This window comes from Mobula hypostoma, chromosome 6 (genome assembly GCF_963921235.1).
Source record: "Mobula hypostoma chromosome 6, sMobHyp1.1, whole genome shotgun sequence".
In the NCBI taxonomy this organism is placed as follows: domain Eukaryota; kingdom Metazoa; phylum Chordata; class Chondrichthyes; order Myliobatiformes; family Myliobatidae; genus Mobula; species Mobula hypostoma.
In genome coordinates this window covers 144270081-144295358 of record NC_086102.1, presented here as the reverse complement: position 1 = coordinate 144295358, position 25278 = coordinate 144270081, and the positions used below count along the sequence as shown (strand labels likewise).

The 25278-nt window shown below is 41.1% G+C and overlaps 1 protein-coding gene across 3 annotated transcripts in view; it reads left to right on the top strand.

Moving 5' to 3' along the window:
• The window catches only part of kcnh3 (potassium voltage-gated channel, subfamily H (eag-related), member 3), a 648677-nt gene that overhangs the window by 375630 nt on the left and 247769 nt on the right, over positions 1-25278 (top strand). For all 3 annotated transcript variants that reach the window (XM_063051908.1, XM_063051907.1, XM_063051906.1), the window contains exon 5: positions 11849-12098. In XM_063051908.1, the coding sequence (XP_062907978.1) occupies positions 11849-12098 (250 nt within the window). The remainder of the gene's footprint in view (positions 1-11848; positions 12099-25278) is intronic.

Genomic DNA, 25278 nt, shown 5'->3' with positions numbered 1-25278 from the left:
ATATACAGCCTTGAGATTACATGCAGCTACAAAACAAAGAAATCCAATAGAACCCATTAAAAATAGAAGACCATCAAACACCCAATATGCCAAAACAAATCATACGAACAATAAAGGAAGCAAGTAACGTTCAGAACTAAAGTTCATCAAAGGGAGTCCACAAGCACAAAGCCAGTCACAACTGATCCAGGAGCCCGTTAATTGTGTGCCGCAGCCTCGATTCAGCGCAGAGACGAGTAAACCTTGCAAGCAGTGAGCTGAACTCTGGCCTTTGACACTGAAACTCTGACCTCTTCAAACAGTTTGTTGCTCTCAGACTCTGAAAGCCTTTTCAGTGTTTTTCTCCCCTAGCCCAACAGTTAGACAAAAGTTATTGGAGGTTCCTACGAAACAAGAAGGATCCAGGATCCAGGAAATTTGGGACGTCCTGTTGTAGTACCTTGGCCAAGTAACTTCAGTGTATTTATGGGGAGGCTGGACAAGTACATGAAGAAATGGAGAACAGAAGCTTATGTGATGTTACCTGAAGAAAGACCAGAGGAGCCTTATGTGGAACAGGGACTGGTTGGGCAAATAGCATGCTAGTGATGTGCCATCTATCACATACGATTTTTCTGTTATTTCCCAAGTGTCCTTATCAGGAAGGTTTAACTCAGTTATCCACATCACTATTTGTACCTCTTAGGATTCCGCTCTGTCACATTTTATAAGTCCATCAGATATAGGAGCAGAAGTAGGCCATTCGGCCCATTGAGTCTGCTCCACCATTCAATCATGGGCTGATCCACCTAATCCAGTCATCCCCACTCCCCTGCTTTCACCCCTTACCCTTTGATGCCCTGGCTAATCAAGAACAAAGTTTTCTCAGCTATTACATCAGGGTTGAGTAACAACAGATGCATGCACATGTGAAGATATTTCTGACAACTGGAGATCTGGAGTGGAGTTGGGATTTGCTAATCCCTAGCAGTTATTTTAGATATACTGGAGATGTGCACCCACTTTGGAGGGACTGATAGGGCAAAGAGCTTTGCAATTCATTTTTTGAAGTTGATAAACAGTTTCTTTAAATGGCAAAAACCAATCTTAATGATTTTTAAACAGATTTCACTTGCACAAATAAAGCATATGTACCTTTGGTTATAGAGTTACAAAGTAGAGAAATGCACCAGTTACATTCAAACCAATATACATACGTATTTACAGGGTGTACATTCCAAAAACATTTCACCTATCCCTTCAGAACAGAGGTTCACAATCTTTTTTATGCCAATGACCCATGCCATTAACCAACAGGTCTTTGGACCCCAGATTGGGAACTGCTGCTTTAGAACCTCCCTCACACCCATCGTTCAGTGTGCCTTGTGTACATCTCCTAACTCCTCCAAATTTTTGGAAATGGAAATAGACTATAGACAATAGGTGCAGGAGGAGTAGCCATTCGGCCCTTCGAGCCAGCACCGCCATTCACTGTGATCATGGTTGATCATCCACAATGAGTATCCAGTTCCTGCCTTATCCCCTTAACCTTTGATTCCGCTATCTTTAAGAGCTCTATCCATCTCTTTCTTGAAAGCTTCCAGAGACTTGGCCTCCACAGCCTTCTGGGGCAGAGCATTCCGTATATCCACCACTCTCAGGGTGAAAAAGTTTTTCCTCAACTCCATTCTAAATGGCCTACTCCTTATTCTTAAACTGTGGCCTCTGGTTCTGGACTCACCCATCAGCGGGAACATGCTTCCTGCCTCCAGCTTGTCCAATCCCTTAATAATCTTATATGTTTCAATAAGATCCCCTCTCAGCCTTCTAAATTCCAGAGTATACAAGCCCAGTCACTCCAGTCTTTCAACATATGACAGTCCCGCCATCCCGGGAATTAACCTTGTGAACCTACGCTGCACTCCCTCAATAGTAAGAATGTCCTTCCTCAAATTTGGAGAACAAAACTGCACACAGTACACCAGTTGTGGTCTCACCAGGGCCCTGTACAGCTGCAGAAGGACCTCTTTGCTCTTATACTCAATTCCCCTTGTTATGAAGGCCAGCATGCCATTAGTTTTCCTCACTGCCTGTTGTACTTGCATGCTTGCTTTCAGTGACTGGTGTACAAGAACACCTAGGTCTCGTTGTGCTTCCACTTTTCCTAACTTGACTCCATTTAGATAATAATCTGCCTTCCTGTTCTTACCACCAAAGTGGATAACCTCACATTTATCCACATTAAACTGCATCTGCCTTGCATCTGCCCACTCACCCAGCCTGTCCAAGTCACCCTGCATTCTCATAACATCCTCCTCACATTTCACACTGCCACCCAGCTTTGTGTCATCGGCAAATTTGCTAATGTTCCTTTTAATTCCCTCATCTAAATCATTAATATATATTGTAAACAGCTGCGGTCCCAGCACTGAACCCAGCGGTACCCCACTGGTCACCGCCTGCCATTCCAAAAGCGACCCGTTAATCGCTACTCTTTGTTTTCAGTCAGCCAGCCAATTTTCAATCCATGTCAGTACTCTACCCCCAATACCATGTGCCCTAATTTTGCCCACTAATCTCCTATGTGGGACTTTATCAAAGGCTTTCTGAAAGTCCAGGTACACTGCATCCACTGGCTTTCCCTTGTCCATTTTCATAGTTACATCCTCAAAAAATTCCAGAAGATTAGTCAAGCATGATTTCCCCTTCATAAACCCATGCTGACTCGGACCGATCCTGTTACTGCTATCCAGATGTGTCGTAATTTCATCTTTTATAATTGACTCCAGCATCTTTCCCACTACCGACGTCAGGCTAACCGGTCTATAATTCCCTGTTTTCTCTCTTCCTCCCTTCTTGAAGAGAGGGACAACATTAGCCACCCTCTAATCCACAGGAACTGATCCTGAGTCTATAGAACATTGGCAAATGATTACCAATGCGTCCACGATTTCTAAAGCCACCTCCTTAAGTACCCTGGGATGCAGACCATCAGGTCCCAAGGACTTATCAGCCTTCAGACCCAACAGCCTATCCAACACCATTTCCTGCCTAATGTAAATTTCCTTCAATTCATCCATTACCCTAGGTCCTTTGGCCACTATTACATCTGGGAGATTGTTTATGTCTTCCCTAGTGAAGACAGATCCAAAGTACCTGTTCAACTCGTCTGCCTTTTCCTTGTTCCCCATAATAAATTCACCTGCTTCTGTCTTCAAGGGCCCAATTTTGGTCTTAACTATTTTTTTTCCTTTTCACATACCTAAAGAAGTTTTTACTATCCTCCTTTATATTCTTGGCTAGTTTACCTTAGTACCTACGCATGAGGAATTCTGCAGATGCTGAAAATTCAAGCACACACACCAAAGTTGCTGGTGAACACAGCAGGCCAGGCAGCATCTCTAGGAAGAGGTACAGTCGACGTTTCGGGCCGAGACCCTTCGTCAGGATTCATTTTTTCATACCTTTGTACCTCACTTTTCTCTGCATATTGCCTTTTTAGTTACCCTCTGTTGCTCTTTAAAAGTTTCCCAATCTGCCGGCTTCCCACTCGTCTTTGCGATGTTATACTTCTTCTCTTTTATTTTTATACTGTCCATTACTTCTCTTGTCAGCCACGGCCTCCCCTTACTCCCCTTGGGATCTTTCTTTCTCTTTGGAACGAACTGATCCTGCACCTTCCGCATTATTCCCAGAAATACTTGCCATTGCTGTTCCGCTATCATCCCTGCTAGGGTATTGTTCCATTGAACTTTGGCCAGCTCCTCCCTCATAGCACCATAGTTCCCTTTGTTCAACTGTAATACTGACACTTCCAAGTTTCCCTTCTCCCTCTCAAATTGTAGATTAAAACTTATCATATTATGGTCACTAATCATCCATGGTAGGCTTCACTGATGTCAAGAAAAACAGTTTCCTTGTGTTACTCTGTGATGATTTCTTTTGGTAAATCCCGCAGCTAAACTTATTATTAGCTTTTATATGTTGGGAACCATGAGCAGGTAGTTGGTGATTACATGGACCTTCCTGAACTTCCCATTCTCTTTTACTGAGTAATTCTGGATTCCATGCACCTCTAAAGTTTTCCTAGATCCCATGCAGATGTCTATGCTTGGCTGAATACTCAAGCTTTTTTCAAAAGCTCGAAGTAAATTTATTATCTAAGTCCATAAATACAACCCCGAGATTTGTTTTCTTGCAGGCATACACAATAAATCCAAGAAACACAATAGGATCAATGAAGAGAACAAGCAATATGGAAAAGACAACAAATGTGCAAATACAGAAGAATAAATAATTAAGCAATAATTACCAAAAATATGAGATGAAGAGTCCTTAAGAGCGAGTCCATAAGTTGCGAGGACAATCACCACAATTCTCCACAACCTCCATCAGCTGTGCGCTTAGTCCCCTGCTCTACTCGCTTTACATGTATGACTGTGAGGCTAAACACAGCTCAAATGCCATATTTAAGTTTGCTGATGACACCACTGGCTAACGCCACATCAAAGGTGGTGACAAATTAGTATATAGGAGGGCGATTGAAAACCTGGCTGAGTGGTACCACAACAACCTCTCACTGAACGTCAGCAAGACCAAGGAGCTGATTTTTGACTTCACAAGAAGGAAATCAGAGGTCCATGAGCCAGTCCTCATCAAGGGATCAGTAGTGAAGAGGGTCAGCAACTTTAAATTCCTCAGTGTTATCATTTCAGAGGATCTGCCCTGGGCCCAGCACGTAATTGCCATTAGAAAGAAACCACAACTACATCTCTACTTCCTTAGAAGTTTGCAAATATTCAGCATGACATCTAAAACTTTGACAAACTTTATAGATGTGTGGTAAAAAGTGGAAAATCCTACATAAAGTTGTATAAGGCACAGTCCATCATGGGTAAAGCCCTCCTGCCATTGTGCACACCCACACAGAACGCTGTCACGGGAAAGCAACATCTATCATCAAAGACCCCAACCACCCGGAGTATGAAGGTCCAGGAGCCTCAGGACCCACACCACCAGATTCAGGAATAGTTATTACCCTTCAACCATCAGGCACTTGAATCAGAGGGGTTAATTTCGTTCAGCTTCACTCACTCCATCAGGGAACTGTAATTTATAGTTTTTTATTGTTATGTATTCAATGTATGCTACTCATATAGGCATCCGTTAGTCTCATGAGACCATGGATTTGTGCCTTGCAAAGTTTCCATGGCACAGGCCTGGGCAAGGTTGTATGGAAGACCGGCAGTTGCCCACGCTGCAAGTCTCCTCTCTCCATGCCACCGATGTTGTCCAAGGGAAGGGCACTAGGGCCGATACAGCTTGGCACCAGTGTCATTGCAGAGGACTGTGTGGTTAAGTGCCTTGCTCAAGGACACAACACGCTGCCTCAGCTGAGGCTCGAACTAGCGACCTTCAGATCACTAGACTGATGCCTTAACCACTTGGCCACGCACCAACACAGAACTATTACAAAACAACAAATTTCATGACATACAAGTAGCAAAACAACAAATTTCATGACATACACCAGTGATATTAAGCCTCATTCTGATTCTAATATTGAGACATTGAAATGGCTAGATAGGTCTCTTCTAACTCTGGACCTTACTTTCAGAAGTTTTGTCCTTCATCTCTAACAAAAGGAGCATGTGTTGACTATATCTTGAGACTTTGTGTCCCCAAAAAATCATTTGGAGTCTTCCCCAACCAGAAGACCTGGATGAACCATGAGATTCACTGTCTGCTGAGGGTCAGATCAGTGACATTCAGGTCTGCTGACCAAGTAAGATACAAGAGGTCCAGGAATGATCTCCGGAAAGCTATCTCATAGGTGAATTGGCAATTCTGGACCAAACTTGAGTAACTGAAGGATGTTCGACAGCTGTAGCAGAGCTTGAATGCCATTACCTCTTACAAAGTGAAACCAAGGTGACAAGGGTTTCACTCTCAGATGAGCTCATTGATGTCTATGCTCACTTTGACTGTCATAACATGCAGGAACCTTCACAAACTCCTACAGCCCTGATGACCCTGTAATGTCAGTGTCTGAGGCTGACATGAGAGCATCCTTCAGGAAAGTGAATCCATAGAAAGCATATGGCCTGGATGTGATAGCTGGCCAAGTACTGAAGACCTGGTGCTGATCAACCTGTTAGAGTGTTCACCGATGTCCTTAAACTTTCACTTTGGCAGTCTGAGGTACCCACCTGCTTCGAGTAGACTTCACTTATCCTGGTACCTGAGGAGAGCATGGTGACCTGCCTCAACGACATCAGCCAGTAGCACCTCCATCCACTGTGATGAAGTGCTTTGAGAGGTTGGCAATGAAGCACATCAACTCCTGCCTGAGAAGTGACTTAGACACAACTTTCCACCAAGAACACACGCAGCTTATGGCAAGGTCTGCACGCCAGCGCAGACTTCAATGCTAAACGCAGTGGAGTTTTCAACATCACTGCCAGACGAGCTAAATCTTTTTTACTCTCAGTTCAATGTTGCCAACATTGAGCCCCCGAGGAGACCTACAGCTGATGCGACCTGCAGCTTGGTCGTCTCCAAGGCTGAAGTACGCAGGTGTTTCCAACGAGTGGACAGTCGCAAGGCTGCGGGACGGGACAGCATCCCAGGGTGGGGACTCAGGATGTGCATGGCACAACTGACAGGTGTGTTTACAGACATTTTGAATCTCTCCCTCTCCCAGTGTAGAGTGCCCTCCTGCTTCAAAACATCCACCATTGTTCCTGTACCCAAAAAGACGACGGTAACATGTCTGAACGACTGACGTCCTGTCGACTCACCTCAATAATAAGCAAATGCTTTGAGGGGCTGGTCAAGGGCTACATGTGCAGCATGCTACCATCCACACTGCACCCCCTACAATTCACCTAGAAATGCAACCGATCGACAGAGGATGCAATAGTCACAGCTCTACACACCATCCTTACACAGCTGGAGAAGAGGGATGCTTATGTGAGAAATCTGTTCTTGGACTACGGTTCAGCATTCAACACCATAATTCCCTCCAGGCTCGACAAGAAGCTCAGAGACTTACGCCTTCACCCTGCCTGGTGTAGCTGGATCCTGGACTTCCTATCAGATCACCAGCAGGTGGTAAGAGTGGGCTCCCTCACCTCTGCTCATCTGACCCTCAACACAAGTGCCCCTCAGGGCTGTGTACTAAGCCCCTCCTTTACTCTCTGTACACTCATGACTGTGTCGCCACCCACAGCTCCAATCTGCTAATTAAATTTGCTGACGACACTACACTGATTGGCCTAATCTCAAATAATAATGAGGCAGCCTACAGAGAGGAAGTCATCACTCTGACACAGTGGTGTGAAGAAAACAACCTCTCCCTCAAGCTCGCAAAAACAAAGGAGCTGGTTGTGGACTACAGGAGGAATGGAGACAGGCTCACCCCTATTGACATCAATGGATCTGGGGTTGAGAGGGTGAACAGATTTAAGTTCCTCGACATAAACATCATCAAGGATCTCACATGATCTGCACACAACGGCACCTCTTTCACCTCAGATGGTTGAAGAAGTTTGGTATGGGCCCCCAAATCCTAAGAACTTCCCATAGGGGCACAACTGAGAGCATCCTGACTGGCTGCATCACTGCCTGGTATGGGAATTGTACTTCCCTCAACCGCAGAACTCTGCAGAGAGTGGTGTGGACAGCCCAGCACATCTGTAGCTGTGAACTTCCCACTATTCAGGACATTTATAAAGAGAGGTGTGTAAAAAGGACTCAAAGGACCATTGGTGACCTGAGCTACCCCAACCGCAAACTGTTCCAGCTGCTACCATCCAGGAAATGGTACCGCAGCATAAAAGCCAGGACCAACAGGCTCCAGGAGAGCTTCTTCCACCAGGCCATCAGACTGATTAACTCATGATGACACAACTGTATTTCTATGTTATATTGACTATCCTGTTGTACATACTATTTATTACAAATTGCTATAAATTGCACATTGCACAGTTAAATGGAGACGTAAAGATTTTTACTCTTCATATGTATGAAGGATGTAAGTAATAAAGTCAATTCAATTCAATTGGATCCCTCCAATTTGCTGACTGGCAGAACAGATCCACAGCAGTTGCCATTTCTTTGGCTTTTCATTCAATCCCGGAACATCTGTACAGTAAAGACTCGTACAACAAGAAACTCTTTATCGACCACAGTTCAGCATTCTATACCATTATATCTTCAAAAGTAATCAATAAGCTTCAAACCTTGGCTTCGATACCTCCTTGTGCAACTGGATCCTCGATGTCCTCACTTGCAGACCCCAGTCCATTTGGATTGGCGATAACATCTCCTCCACAAACATCATCAGCACAGGTGCACCATAACCCTTGTTGCTGTCTCTACACCAGAGTTTGTCTTTCCTCCACACTTGAGTTCTGATATTGCCAGCACACATCGTGAAAATTCCGTATGACATATAAAACTTCGACAAACTTTTATAGATGCGTGGTGGAGAGTATATTAACTGGTTGTATCATGGCCTAGAATGGAAAATCTGATAAAAAAAAAGTAGTGGATACAGCCCAGTCCATCACAGGTAAGACTCTCCCCACCATTGAGCGCATCGACAAGGAGCATTATTGCAGGAAAGCAGCATCAATCACCATGGACCCCACCACCTTGACCATGCTGTCATATCACTGCTGCCATCAGGAAGAAGGAACAGGAACCTCAGGACTCACACCAGCAGGTTCAGGAATAGTTACTACTCCTCAACCATCAGGTTCTTGAACCAGTGGGGATAACTTCCCCAACTTTCACTTGCCCCATCACTGAACTGTTCCCACAACTTCTGGGCTCACTTTCAAGGATTCTTCATCTCAAGTTCTTGATATTTGTTGTTTGTTTTCCTTTGTATTTGCACAATTTGTTGTCTTTTGTGCATTGGTTATTTGTCTGTCCTGTTAGATGTGGCATTTCATTGATTCTATTGTGTTTCGTGGATTTTCTGAGCATGCCCGCAAGAAAGCGAATCTCAGGATTGTAAGTACTTTGATAATAAATTTACTTTGAACTGTGATTCATTCCAGATCAGTAAATAAAGTCACAGCCTTAATATCCAGATTTTGAACATACAGCAATCCTATGATTTAATGTTGGGAATGGCTTTGTGATACCCTCATTTGACGTATTGCTGGTATTCTCTAGTGAAAAGGTCAAATGTCATCATCCTTGCTGTATCTGTGTTGTTCCAAGCCGACACAATATTTTCATGCACTTGCTTTGAAATGTTATCTGCCTAAGTGGCCTTGTAATTTCTGCAGCTTCACCTGGAAAATTGTCATCAACTGCCTATTCCCCAAATCCGCCCCTGCCTTTCTCCCCCCCCCCCCCACCCCGTTAATGTTGCAATCAGAATTTTGACTTGATTACAAAAATAAGGACAAATGCAAGGAATTGGTCTTTCATGGATTGTATTTTTGAAATGTTGAGTACCAGAGGTCCTGCATTTAAGACGTGAGGGGTAAGTTCAAAGACCCAGTTTTTTTTACACACAAAGTGGTGGGTGTCTGGAATGTACTACCAGGGGTGGTAGTAAGGGCATATTTGAATGATAAGTGCATTAATGTGCAGACAATAGAGCAATATGCACATCTTGGAGACAGAAATGATTAGTTTAGTTAGGCATTTAATTATTTTAGCACAACATTGTTGGCCTATTGCTATACCGTACTATCTGAAAACCCCACATGCCAGTCTGGTTCGTCATCTACCGCTAATCTCGTCACCTTGGCATTGCCGCCATAATAAACAGTTTTGTACGAAAAGCGGACCACCATAATGGGCATCACCAGTCTGTCCCTTTTCACCAGAGCTCATGACATTTCAGTTTCGTTATCTCATCTACATACTTCTTGATCACATAGTGAACAAATCTCAGCTGCATTTGCATTTTGCCAAATTTAAATTTGTCTCCAAGCTGTAATAACAAGTGCGCATTCCACATCAAGAACCAGGGAATACTGTGCTAAATTTAAACACTTCTAGTCAAGCTTGAGTTCCTTCAGGTAGACTTTGCCTGAAGCACAGATAAGGTGTGTGCAATTACCTACGGTTCATGGTAGCTCAACTTTGGGATCATTGTGGAGAACTGTCACACAATCTGTCCCTATATCTCTAGGGCTTCACCTGATCCATACACATTACCATGCCATTGCTCATTAATCCATTCTTGCTGAACTTCTGTAAATGTGTCCTACACCAGTGTCTGTGTCTGTTTCAATATTTTGTCCAGTTACTATCATAGTTGTCTGCAAATCACATCATATCACTACCTATTAACAGAATTGCAATTACGATTACTTCAGTGACTTCTTAGAGTACATTTCTATAATTATTAATGAGGTTTACTGTCTTGTTGTCCTGACACCTGTAGACAGTCACCTCCTATAGTTATTATGCTATCCTGGCTTTGCCGGCTGATGCTAGGTATCCTGTTTTACAATTAAAACAATAAATTGCCTATAAAGAATGCAGTTGGGCTGAACAATTGTCCTGATGACAGTGGAAGGAGTTGCCACCAAAGCTGTCTTTCTGCATCCACGTGATTCAATTATGATGACCTTATCTTCAGGCTTGCAAAATGCTGAAATACGTACGTACAGTGTTCACAGAGAAAAATATATTCATATTATTCAGGCATGGCAGCAATGACTTTGCATGCCCTGTCAAAGGTGGAGTCCTGAATGTGGAAGAGACCTAACTGAATGTGCTCATCTGCAAGTCAATCTATCAGCACTTCATTTTGCGGCAAACTATATTGTGAAGTTGTATTCTGTAATTGAGTTACATGCATAGTGTTTCTTAAGGCCTGTGGTTGCTTGTGGTAACTTTATAAATCTCAAAGATTTTTGATATTCCTGAGTTAAAATGAATTTGTAACATTTCAACAACTTCACTGAATGGGAAATTATTTGCCCTGCAAAATGCAAGAACCCTATCACTATCAGAGTGGCACCTTTTCATTCCTCAATCACCTTATTAATGCAAAGTCACACTCACCTATCATTTCTGTAATATTGCTAGCACAGGAAAACACATTCAATTGTCCTACATGTTTAATTTTAGTGACTTGCATCTAAAGAAATGCTAATTATTTTGCTTCAACATGGCTCCTAGTTCACCAGTGTTAAAGAGGAAATTAATTTGTCTCTGCTATCATTTGGACCACTCACTTAATCTATCCTTGTATTACCTTTACAATGCACTGGTCCCATCTTCAAGATTTACATTGTCTCATTATTTAAAGTCATCCACAAATTTGGATATACAAAGCTCTTTTCCTTCATTAATAAATGTTTAAATATCTGTGGCCAAAAACCAGTCCTCATGTAACAGCATTGGCAAATCGTGTCCTACAAAGATTATTCCACGTGCCCCTGTTTTATATCTCCTACCTGTTAACCATTTGAATTCAAACACATTTATTGTCAAAGAATGTATAAATTATACACCTTGAAATGTGTCTGCTTACAGGCAATCACAAAGCAAGAAACTCGGGTACTTATCCAATTTTTTTTTTAAAAACCCGAAAACCACTGTGCAGAGAAAGAGAGAGAGGGAGAGAAAAAGGAAAAAACAACAAATTGTGCAAACAATAGAAGGAAACCAACAGTATCCCAAATCAGACTGTGTCCCAGGTGCACTCTTGGAGCTGCCGGAGTAGGCCTGAGCCTTGTTTTGCCTTTATCTATGATTGGTGCACATTTGGGATCTTCCCATTCCAATTAAGTTTCAGTATCATTACTGCATTTTGAATGTTTGGAAATTATCTTGGAGACAGTTGTAACAGTACATAAAGCAATTTTTTTCTTTCCTTTGTTCTAAACAGAATGTATTTGGAGAAAAGCCAGCACTCCCAGAATATAAAGTTGCAGCAATTCAGAAATCCAGGTTTATTCTGCTCCATTATGGCACTTTCAAAGCCGGATGGGACTGGTTGATCCTCTTGGCAACATTTTATGTTGCGGTGACTGTTCCGTACAACGTCTGCTTCAGTGTCGGCAGAGATGATCATCCTGCTGCTTCAAGGAACCCACCCAGTGTGAGCGACATCTTTGTGGAGATCCTCTTCATGCTTGGTAAGAACTTGATCTCAAATTAAAGTGTATCCCTAAACAAGCACAGTGAATACCAGTAGAATAGGGACCCAGAAGTCTCTGGGGAGCTGCATATTTATAAGGAATTTTCTATGATGCAGGAACCTTTGAATGGCTCCAAAAATAAATATTGAGGACCACTTTGCACAACTGGTCATGCTGCGCCACCTTCTTCTGAGCCTTGTGCTCCATACTACCTAGCTTCACTGAAAAGGTAGAATGTTAATGATCATCACGCTGCCCCATCAAAATCAATTACATTCATGAGCCTGTGGCATTTAAACTAATTTTCACACCACTGCCATTTAGACTAAAATAATAGCCCACACAATCTGACAGCAGTGCGATTTGTTGTGCTGAGACTGGTTTCCTCTAAACATGTTTGTTTGGTTATTTCCCTTTCTCTTTATTTTCCCTCCTATGCTGCTTTGAATGATTTGCAAGTAAAATTGGATTAAAACCCATGAGTTGGTGTTGGGAACCTCTAATTACAGAAACTGACAAGCCAACTTTTAATCAAGCTGACAGATGGACATAATAGGAAATAATATAATGGTGGATAAAACTACAACAATTCTTCTTTCAAAGAAGAGTAATGAACTGAATAGATTATATTCATTGGACACCAGGGATTAAAACTGGTCTCTGTTCCCATTGTTTTAAAATTCATATGATAAATAAATTCTAATGACTATGCAGAGGAGTTCAGAATATATGTTCTAAAAACTCTTACATTCAACTTGGAAAAACTAGCGCAAATTAACCTACATTTTCAAATTAGATCTCGTAAAGCTGAATCTTTAAATAAGCAGATTATATGGTGCTAAACTACACTTCTCAGAGTTGTACAGATAACATTTTTCTTTCTGATATTTTTGGTGTAGAGTTCAGGCAATGCCAAAGATAGTTGGGTCTGATTCCATCTTAGTACCTTAGCGACAAGGAAGTCCACAAGCTCTCACTCAGACTTGTTAGAAGAATGAGGAATTAGGGAGAGAAGCCTTCAAAATGGTTTGCATTAGAAAAAAAATGCTGTGTGCTATCTTTGCTTTTCAGGGAAGTGCCAGTGCTGATCAGAGTTGAAGATAATGACAAGGCTAAATAGTATTTAATGTAGTCCTGACGGTGATGATGAGCAAGCTATTCGTTATCTCATAATCCTTGTCTATAAGCAGGGAGTAATAATGATTTTACAAGTGGAGCAGGCATGATAAGTAGTGGTCTTACTAAAAGCACCAAAGATGTGTATAAATTTATTCTTCAAATGTAAATATATCTTAATGAATGGAGGGTCAAATATTAGAGAGTTGGGCTTTAGGGACTATGAGTTTTGGTGAATAAGGAAGTTTCTTTCCAAGGGTAAACACAGAAATAAAGAAGGCAAATGGAATCGCGAGGAAATCTGCAGATACTGGAAATTCAAGCAACACACATCAAAGTTGCTGGTGAACGCAGCAAGCCAGGCAGCATCTCTAGGAAGAGGTAACAGTCGACGTTTTGAGCCAAGACCCTTTGTCAGGACGAAGATCCTGACGAAGGGTCTCGGCTCGAAACGTCGACTGTTACCTCTTCCTAGAGATGCTGCCTGGCCTGCTGCGTTCACCAGCAACTTTGATGTGTGAGGCAAATGGAATGGTGGTCTTTATTGAAATAAGGAATAAGTCTTGCTTGAACTATTCAAGGTGATGTCACATGTGGAGAACTGCTAACAGATTGGTCACCTTATTTTAATGCACATCTTAAAGAGAAGGTTTATAAAATTCCTGGGAAGAGAGTTTCGTATCTGCAAGTGTGTGACCTAGAATTAGCAGCCATTATCTTGGGATAAAAGATCAATATTTAAGACCAAATATTACTTCTGATCATGTTTCTTATGTGCTTATGACTATTTACATTTAAAGGGATTGAAATTGTGGCTGTGATATCTTTCAAGACAGACATTCATGTTTTTAGCTGTAGAACATTTTTGAAAAGCATAGGAGTAAGTGAAGATAGAGATGACAGAATGTTGCTTGGAGCTTTTGGGGTTCTGAGTTGCTGACACAGGAAATTGTTGCAGCAAGGAAGATAACTGGCCCAGTAAATATAATGTAACACAAGGGTTGATGGTTTATTTGATCTTTTTTATAGAATTCACTTGAAAGAAACTTTAAATCCTTCTGGAAGAAAATTCATTATAAGAGCAAAGTGGAAGCAAATGTAACACTATTGGGCTTTTTCAATGATATACCAATTTTTAATATCAAATGATGCTTGACATTTCCGAAGTTTGACTTGCTCATTACAACAGCACATTGGAAAATGAAAGCCATTGGGCCCATTAGTTCCATACCAGTTCCCTAAAGAGCAAACCCATTGCCCTTCTTAATTCCCTGTAGCTTTGTAACTTGTTCTTTCCCATGGAAATCAACATCCTTTTGATTCTTCTAACATTTGCCTATGCCAAGGGGTAACTTACTGAAGCCAAGAACCTACTGGCTTGTGTTTGAGATGGAAGGAGATTAGACCACCCAGTAAAAGCCCCTTACCCCCAGAAAACTTCAAATTCCACACATACAGGTGGTTCTTGTGTGGTTTCCTCAAAATCTATAATTGAGAATTAATTGCTTAAGGATCCAAAATTTCTTAATGAACAGTCAACGTTTCAGGCCGAGACCCTTCGTCAGGACTGAAGAGGGAGGGGGCAGGGGCCCTATAAAGAAGGATCCTTTCCACGGATGCTGCCCGACCTGCTGAGTTCCTCCAGCGCGTTGTGCATCATTGCTTTGACCCCAGCATCTACAGAGAATTTTGTGTCAATATTTCTTAGTAATTTCCACGGGACAGAAAGATACTGAAATATACATATAGAAGGAAGATTTAAAATCTAGCTGAATGGTTCCACAACAACAACATCTCATTCAATATCAGCAAGACCAAGGAGATGATTATTGACTTCAGCAGGAAGAAACCAGAGGTCCCTGAGCCAGTTCTCATCAGGGAATCAGAGGTGGAGAAGGTCAGCCGTTTCAAATTCTTCAGTATTATTATTTCAGAGGATCTGTCCTAAGTCCAGTATGCAAGCGGCATTACAAAGAAAGCATGACAGCGGTTCTACTTTCTTAGAAATTTGTGATGATTTGGTATGTCATCTACAACCTTGACCAACTTCTATAATGTATGTTGAAGAGTATTATAACTGCTTTACAGCCTGATATGGAAACATTGCCTCAAATGGAAAAGCCTACAAAAAGTAGTGAATACAGCCCAGTCCATCACAGGTAAAGGCTTTCCCTCCACTGAGCACATCTATATGCAGTGCTGAGGCAGGTAAGCATCTCCATCATCAGGTCCCCCCACCATCTAGGCTATGCTCTCTTCTTGCTGTTGCCATCAGAGAGAAGGTACAGGAGCCTCAGGACCCACACCACCAGGTTCGGGATCAGTTATTACCCTTTAATCATCTTGATACCACACTTTACACCGCACGCTGTCGGAGCAGTGCAGCCAGGATAATCAAGGACACGACCCACCCAGCCAACACACTTTTCGTCCCTTTTCCCTCTGGGAGAAGGCTCAGGAGCTTGAAGACTCGTACGGCCAGATTTGGGAACAGCTCCTTTCCAGCTGTGATAAGACTACTGAACGGATCCTGACCCAGATCTGGGCCGTACCCTCCAAATATCCAGACCTGCCTCTCGGTTTTTTTGCACTACCTTACTTTCCATTTTCTATTTTCTATTTATGATTTATAATTTAAATTTTTAACGTTTACTATCGATTTGTACTCCAGGGAGTGGGAAGCACAGAATCAAATATCGCTGTGATGATTGTACATTCTAGTAGCAATTGTTTGGCGACAATAAAGTATAAAGTATGACTCCACTCAACTTTACTGAATTGTTCTGACAACCAATGGATCCACTTTCAAGGACTCTTCATTTTGTGTTCTCGATATTCATTGCTTAGATATTATTTTTTTTCTTTTTGTATTTGCACAGTTTGCATGTTGATTGTGTGCCCGTCCTGCTGGGGGTGTCTTCCATTGATTCTGTTGTGTTTCTTGTATTTACTGTGAATCCCCACAAGGGATTGTGTATGGTGACATAGCTGTACTTGGATGGTAAACTTACTTTAAACTTTGATATGCATTCTCTTAGCCAGGTACACTGAGTAACTCTTTCTTAATACAACCACTCTAAATGTATGTTTAGCTGCCAACTGCACTGAGATCATTTGCATAATCCATGGCTTTGAATGAGTCTGCTTAAATTGTGAAGATTTTTCACATCAAGTGTGTATGATGGAACATCCTTATCACATAAAACTGTAAAACTAACTTTCCTTCAACAAACTGCATCAGTGATTAAATAAGATGAATGTAAGAAAGCACAAATTAATTACTTTCCCATTGTCACCTCTCTCTGCATCAGAGTTTGCGATAATGCCTACTGAAAATCGTAATATTTCATCTATGCGATTTCAACTCAGTGAAATGTAGCATTGATTGAATATTATTCAAAAACTAACTTCCATCAAAAAAAACTCAATAATGTGTACTGTGTACCAATAAGATTGAAATTCATGAGGTGCTCTCAAGTATAAAATTTGAAGTTGCTTCCTCACAGATCTAGCAACCCAGATTCAACCCTGACCCCTTGAACTGTTTGTGTAGAATTTGCATGCTCTCCATATGGCCACAAGTGTCCTCTGTGTGTTCTGGTTTCCTCTCTCACTTGAAGAATTTCTGGTTGGGTTTCATTGTGTTATCATTGGCCATGGTGAGTCGCATCTAGTGCATAAGTGAGTGGTAGAATCTGGAGAAGATGATGGCAATGCGAAGTAAATGGTTGCAGGGAATTGGTGTGGTGGAACTGGGTTGCACTGCGGACCAAATAGCTTTCTCCTATACTATAAGGCAATGTGGAATGTGGGATATTACGAATATAAATTGCATACAATGGCACCCATGTTTGAAAACCAGCTGTGCCCTGATGATACCTGAAAGACATCTGATATTAAGACGGCTATTTTTAGTGGCAACCTAAATTAGCCAATCAGACTTTTGTGTGTCCAAGTGAGAGAGCTCGAATATATTTATGCTGAAATATGATATTCTGTTTGGACTGTTGCTTGGTATGCTTTTCAAATTCTTCAGAAGTTATTAAAATCCAAGCTTCAGTTAGTAACAAAAGACTGCTAATTTGTTATCACTGCTCTGATCGATATTTAATATTTGACAGAACATTATTGCTGTAGTTGTCTTCATGTTTTAATTGGACAATATTTATATATTACATTGATTGGCTGCTCAGTATTAGTACTGTCTTAATTTTGCAGTGAAGCAATTAATTTGATCCAGAGTGAAGAAGTCAGCCATTTTGCAAGATGACATTCATAAACTGGCAATGAGCAAATGAACTTTCCTTTGCGTGGAGTTATTTGAAACAATGGCGATTATTATTCGACCTTCTATCATCACAAGTATACAGGAATATCTTGAGTTTTGTGTGTTGTTCTGAAGTGTATTATATGAATAAAATATTCACAGAGATTCTTTTAAAGTAAATATGATGTAGACACTGTTTCTCAGTCAAACTATCAGTTTACTTTTGCAGAGCTCAATCTACTTCCAAACATATCAAAGAATTTGGCTCCTACTTTGCTGTTATAACTGAGGTTTCAGCATTGCTCATGGTTCTCGTTTGAATTATTGATTTGCTTTACTTTTTCCGAGTGTCCCATTTAAAATTTTAGAAAGGGTAAATATTTGTCAAGGTTTTTGGCAGCTTCGTTGTGACTGATGCCTATAAAAAGGTCAGAGTTCAAAGTAAATTTATTTTCAATGTACTTAATATGTTTCCAAATACTACCTTGAGATCTATTTTCTTTCAGGCATTTACAAGAAAAAAGAAATACAACAGAATTTTACTAAAAGCTATACATAAACAGATAAGGATTGACAAAAAAAAATATGCAAAAGAAGACAGACTGTGCAAATCAAAGTAATACTGAGATCAAGAGTTGTAATGAGTCCTTGAAAGTGAGTCTGTAGGTCATTGATTCAGTACAGAGCAGTGGTGGGTGAAGTTATCCCCACTGGTTCATGAGCTTGATGATTTAGGGTAAAAATGATTCCTAAACTTGGTGGTGCGGGACCTAAGGCTCCTGTAACCCATAGTAGCAAGAATTGGGCATGCCCTGGATGGTGGAGGGCTTTGATGATGGATACTACAGTGCTCCATGTAAATATACTCCATAGTGCATTGAGTAAATTAGCATAAAAGAAAAAATGGCACTAGTGGTAGATGGTGATATTTTGCAAGAAGCTCACCTAAAACCTACTGGATAAAAAAAAACAGCAGGAAATCAAAACTCCCTGGATGTGTATGTAGGAAAAAATATTGTGGGTTATTTTCAGTCTACATGAGGCCAACTAAGAGAGAAACTGCATCTACAAAAACATTAATAACTGCATAAATAAGATAAAATCCAATTTCAGATTTTCTAAATATATCACCAGTTTTGTCTGCATTTGTTATAAGTGAATATATTTTGTTCGTATCTTGAATTTTTTAATTTGTTGCAATCTTGATTTCTCCTTCAATTTACCAAATTATTCAGGGGCTCTCAGACTACATGGGGACAAAGACAAAAAAATGAATTGCCTTTAGAAATATATCTTCCTTCCACTATTCAATTCTTCCCCTTCCTCTTTTAAATCAACTTGTGTCCCATGTGACCTTCCCACATCTGGTGCACCTCTTCCTTCCCCTGGAGGGAGCTGCACATTCAACCACGATGTAGTCTAAGATAGGGAGAGCCCCTAATATTACTTAAGTTGAGACTTAAGACCCTGTCTTTAGACTAAGACTTATGACTTGAGACTAAGTCTTCTCTACCTGCAGAAAGGAGTGAGAAATAAGACATCACAAATCAAGCAATTTGTGTTAATGCTATTTTGATTTTGAAGTAACTAACAAGCTAGAACAGTCTGGTGTAATTTAGTGTCCACTGCTACACAATGATGGCTCTTTATGCAAATGCCTCTTACTTTCTGCTGAATGTAAAAATACACTCCAGTAGTGTGCTATGGTCATCTGAATGGGAATGTGTATAGCAAGCTTAGATTCATTACATCCAACTCTAGAGCTAGATTATCCAACACAATCCCCATATCACCCAACTATATTTGTTGAGCTTATGACTTCAGGTTCAGATTGGATTGGGATGAATAGGCACTTTATAAATAAGTTTATAAATTACTGTTCTTCACTCGCAGAATGTATGCTGTTTCCAAAACAGATGATCCGTGGGGCGCCATGGTAGCATAGTATATAGCGCGACACTATTACAGCTTGGGGTGTCAGAGTTTGGGGTTCAATTTTGATGTCTTCTTTAAGGAGTTTGTATGTCTTTCCCATGAGTGCATGGGTTTTCTCCGGATGCTCTAGTTTCCTCCCACATTCCAAAGACATACTGGTTAGTGGGTGAAATGGTCATTGTAAATTGTTCTGTGATTAAGCTAGGGTTAAATAGGTGGTCAGTGCAACCCGAAGGGTTAGAAGGGCTTGTTCTGTACTATATCCCTAAATAAATAAAATGTGATGATAAGCTAGAAGGCGACGCGATGGAACTGGGGCTGGGAAGTTCACCTGAGCCAAAGAGCTATGCAAAGTGTATGCCTGGGAGTGAGGGCCTACACAGCAACACCCGACAGAAAGCAGCAGATTAGTGAATCAAAGCTATATGAACCATATCACAGCACCCTGGAGACTGGATCTTGAGAATGACATTATAGCACTTGGAAAAGTAATTGTTTGTACATTGATTCTCTGATAGGATTGGGAGCACTGGTTTAAGAATCTGCCGGGGCCCAGCTGTAGCAATTGTACTCATTAACTCACAGTGGATTGATTTTTTTTTCTTGTCTAAGCCTCCTTAAGCTGTCAGAATTAATTCTGGAGATCATTCTAAGCTTCAGGGCATGTTGCCTGATCACGATTGCTGACCAGCACTCCACATTAATTATACTGACAGGCCTTGTGCAACTCAGCTATCCTTAGTTTTAGATTGAAGAATGTACAGTACAAATTCAAGGATTTGGCCTAGTCCAATCTTTGGAAGGTACCTTACAAGCAGAAATGGGTATAGTTTTCCATACTATCTGTGGAAGAGCAGGGGTTGTGCATGGTTTCCTTGAAGACAATCCTCCTCTCGCTGACACCAGAAGCAGATTGACTTGAATTGCTGTTGTGGGGTCTTCCTGTGGCCAGAGATGGGTAGGTGGGTGCGGGGGTTGGGTGGGGTGTAACAGGGTGACCCCACAATTGACCCTGCTGCCCCACAGGATCCAGATTCTATCCTGTCCTCTGTCTGGTGTTGACTTCATGGAGTCACACGTTTCTCCTGTGACTGCATGGGTTTTCTCGGGCTGATCCAGTCTCCTCCCACCACAACTATAAATAATGCTTTAGTATACTGTAGCTTAGCAGCAATAATTATCAGGAAGAGGAATTGATTGGCATGTATGGGAGAAAATAAGTGGTAGAGTATAAGGTAACATGGAGAAGCGAAATGGGAAATGTGGGATGGGTCCCTTGGCAACCAACATTGCCCTTTGGGCTGAAAGGCCTCCTGTGTCTTCATAAGCAAAGAAGAAAATGATTGCAGTTCTTACTTACTTAGAAATCTTATGGCAGTTGTTACATACCTCAAGGAGATCTTGTGACTTTCTTGTGAGAATGATGTAATGGTCTTTTGGAGGTCACCTGATGTAATTTTCCCGCTGATGTGAGGTCACGTGATGACATGTTCACCACGGGTATAAAAGGGGACGCCTCTGGTGACGCAGTTAGTTTTCCAGCTAGAACGTTAGTCAGTGTCTCCGTTCCGTTGCGTATTTGTTTTATGACGCAGTTTCATTTTTACAACGGAGTTTTACGTTCTATTGTAGGGTACAATAGAGCTGGACTGGCAATTTCTGCCAGGTTTGTTGATGTACCTTTTCAGTAGTATTGGAGAGTGAAGACTTTATCGAAGTACAGGACCAGAAGGATTAAAAGAAGTTGGTATCGTTCAGCAGTTTAACAAAGGATCAACCTTATTGAGTCTTCGTCGAAGAAGTAGCGACCTGCATCGAGATAACTCCTGCCAAAAGAGCAAGGAAGTTCATGCAAGGTGCTCTCTAGAAATAGTTGTTTTAAGCCGTTTATTTCCTTCATCGTGAATCCTTTTGGACAGAACCAGCAGGAAAATCGCGTCTATGAAGAAATCCTTCTCCAGAGAAGTCTCTCCCAATTTAATGTATAAATCTGTTGGACTTTTGAATTCACCATTTTAAGAATTGTATTTGACTTTACTGCTTTAAGAACTGTTTTCGCATTTATCGCTTTAAGAACCAGTACCGAGTGACGATTTGTTGAACGGCCGCATAGTGGTTAACTTCCGGTTAAAGTTTTCACTTTTTTAATTGTTTATCCATGTTTAATAAATGTTTAGTTGTTTTTATATAACCTGTCTTGATTGATATTCATTGTTGCCAGTTACGTAACATAGTTCAGAATAACAGCATGCACGAGGCAAAAGGTTTTTGTATCAATGCAGGATTTTGGTTCGAATATATTTTTGCAATTTTACAAACACTCTTTTTGTAATTGCACAAAGCACTGCCTCTGCAAATGTACAAAACACTTGTTTGATTGCACTTGAAATACTGTGTGTATTTCTGGTCACCATACTATAAGAAGGGTCTATCTGGTGGTGCTGGAAAGAGCACAGCGGAGATTCTCTAGGATGTTGCATGATTGGAAGGACTGAAGTTATGGGGAGAGATTGAATTGGCTAGGATAGTTTTCCCTGGTGTGAATTTGAGTGAGGGGTCTTATCACAGTATATCAAATGATAAAAAATATAGATAAGGTAAAATATCAGAATTGTTATACCTTGGTAGGGTTATTGAAACAAGAAAACATGGATGTAAGATTAGAGGAAGGACTTTGAAAAGGGATTTGAAGGGAAAATTTACTTACACAAAGATTGGGGGAGTCATTACAATCACCGTGTTTAAGAGACAATTAGACAGGCATTTAAATAAGCAAGACAGAGAGGACTTGGACCTTCTATGCCTTATAGATGGGCAAGAAGGTCAACGTAGACATGGTGGGTTAAAAAACTCATTTCTGTGCTATATAACTCAATGACTGGTAGATCTTAACCACACCAAACAGATGAAAGGTCCTGGCTTTAAAGGTACATATTAGTGAGTAAATAAAATCTTCAGCATGAATGGGAAAAAAAAATGCCTTGAGAGAGATTCCCAAGTAAAAGTAGGGACAGTGACATCTTAAACAAGAGAAAATCTGCGGATGCTGGAAATCCAAGCAACACACATAAAATGCTGGAGGAACTCAGCAGGCCAAGCAGCACCAATGGAAAAAAGTACAGTCGATGTTTCAGGCTGAAACCCTTTGGCATGACAGCTTGTTATTTGTGCTGCTGAAAATGTCAGGAATAATTAACAGACCAAATTAATTATTATGAACACATTCCATATTACTGAATAAAAGTGTGTTAATGTGTCTCAGAGTCAATGATAGAAACCAAATGAACCAACTAGCCTAAAAAGTGTATGCCAGGCTCAATTTCTTCCACTTGAGCCTCCTGCTCACCTCACTTTCCCCTTTCTCAACCTAACCATCCGTTAACCTCACTTATGTATCTAGCCTCCCTTTGAATGCATCCATGCCATCTTTATCAAATACTCTTTGTGATAGACAGTTCCATTCCATGTTTTCTGCATTCGCTGAATAATGACATTTTCTAAATGTCTTGATTTCTTCATAGAGTCATCCTTGCGGGTTTTCAGATACCCGCTTCTGCATCAAGTTCAAGTTCAAATTTATTGTTGATCAACCATACCCATGTATACAGCTAAACGAAATATTGTTCCTCTAGGGCAGTGGTCCCCAACCACTGAGCATGTGCTACTGGGCCGCGAAGAAATGATGTAAGTCAGCTGCACCTTTCTTCATTCCCTGTCACGCACTGTTGGACTTGAACATAGGGTTGCCAACTGTCCCGTGTTAGCTGGGACATCCCGTATATTGGGCTAAATTGGTTTGTCCCATACGGGACTACCCTTGTCCCGTATTTCCCCCGCTAAGTTAGAGCATTCCTATAAAACCTTTTGTGCCGAAATGGCGTAAAATGAAACAATTACATTTAATTTATATGGGAAAAATTTTTGAGTGTTCCCAGATCCAAAAAATAACCTACCAAGTTATACCAAATAACACATAAAACCTAAAATAACACTAACATATAGTAAAAGCAGGAATGATATGATAAATACACAGCCTATATAAATTAGAAATAATGTATGTACAGTGTAGTTTCACTGAACAGAATGGGGAAGATTAAGCCAAAACCGATTCGTAGAAAAACAATTGGCACGTACACGCATGCGCACGTCACACATGCGCACACAGGTGTCTGCGCAAGGCTTCATGGTCCTGGTAGTCTTTCTCAGGATAAACACAAGTGTCCCGTATTTGACTGCTACTTTTGTCCCTTATTTGAGAGTGAGAAAGTTGGCAACCCTACTTGAACACCACCCCCCCCCCCACCCCCGCCGCCGTCGTCGGTCCGCAAGAATATTGTCAATATTAAACCAGTCTGCAGTGCAAAAAAGGTTGGGGACCCCTGCTCTAGGGACAAGTTGCAAAACACAGGACATATAATCACACAAAGCATATAGAATCACAAAATACTATTAGCACAAGTCCCTGAGTGGGCCTGGCCTGAAGGTTGACAAGTTGACATAAAGTTCGAGGTGCATATTTATTAAGACAGTATAATTATAATAAAACAAACAGTCGTATAAACATATGAAACAGCAGCATAAAAGATGAAAAGTGACTGGTGCAGGATGAGAATGCGTCTGTGAGTTGTGGGGGGCGGGGTGGTGAGTGTTGGCAATAGAGTGTGTGTATCCGTGTGCTGGGTGGCAGCAGGGTGTTAAGATGTCTAACAGCCTGGGCAAAGAAGCTGTTACCCAGCCCAATAGTTCTGGTTCTTATGAAAGATGGGAGGGGTCATTTACAATGTTGCAGCCACTGAGTATGCAGTGTTTCTGATATATGTCCTGAGGGGAAACCCTATTTATCACATTGATCAGCACCTGTTCCATAATCTTTCGTAAATTGTTTACTTAGAAATGTTCTTTTTTGTGGCTCATGACTTCTAGTTTCAATGTTCCTTGGAAGTAACGGTACCACAAGATCTTCCATAATTTTAAAGTTAGTAAGAGATGATGGCATTTCATCTCTTCCTGATCAACAAGAGACTAATAATTCTGGAACCAGCATCATTAATATTTTATGACACCCTACTTCAATATCAGTTTGCTTGTTGATGACACATTTGGTGTATTAGTACTCATCCCCTAATATATGCTGGCTTTTGTTCAGTTTATATTCTGTATATCATTAATTTTTTATTTCTCTATCTATTCCCCTCTCTGTGGCTTCATGGCAGTTCCTCATTAGTTCTTCTGCCCTTCCAGCTAAAGGAAACACTTGTTTACTCTGGCAACATTCTGCAGTGGAGTAGTTTAAGCAAGTTGTTCCCAGGGTGGAGAATCATAAACCCAGAGCGTTATTCCAACATTATAAGCAGCGTAAAGCATGTTGCAGAATTGCATATGGATGGTTTCCTGGCTCTCGCGCTCAAACAGTGAGATCTTGAATTGATGAGCGTGTTCAGCCAACTGAAATAATGTGTTAATTCTGTCATATCATATATCATAAACTGGCCTTGGATTATCTGTGGGAGGTAAATTGTGCAAGGGACAGGAAATAACACGCAGCTGTCAATGAAGGACGACATTGGTTACTGCTGAGCTGGGGTAATAGCAGCAGCAGAAAACAGATCAGTTTCATTCTCAAATGTACGCTCGAAAGCTCCTTATCAAGTTCAACAGTGCTGGGTTGCTCCTTTGGCATTCCTGAGAAACCTGCTGTCAAACTGAATGTTCCACCTATTTAACAGGAGGTATTTTAGGGTAAATGCACTCTTCAACATTCAATGGATAAGTGCAAATGAGGAGGCAGATTAATAGCTTCAATCAGATTGTCTAGAGCTATCTGGATCACTGTAACCCAGTTTCATTTATTACTGGCAG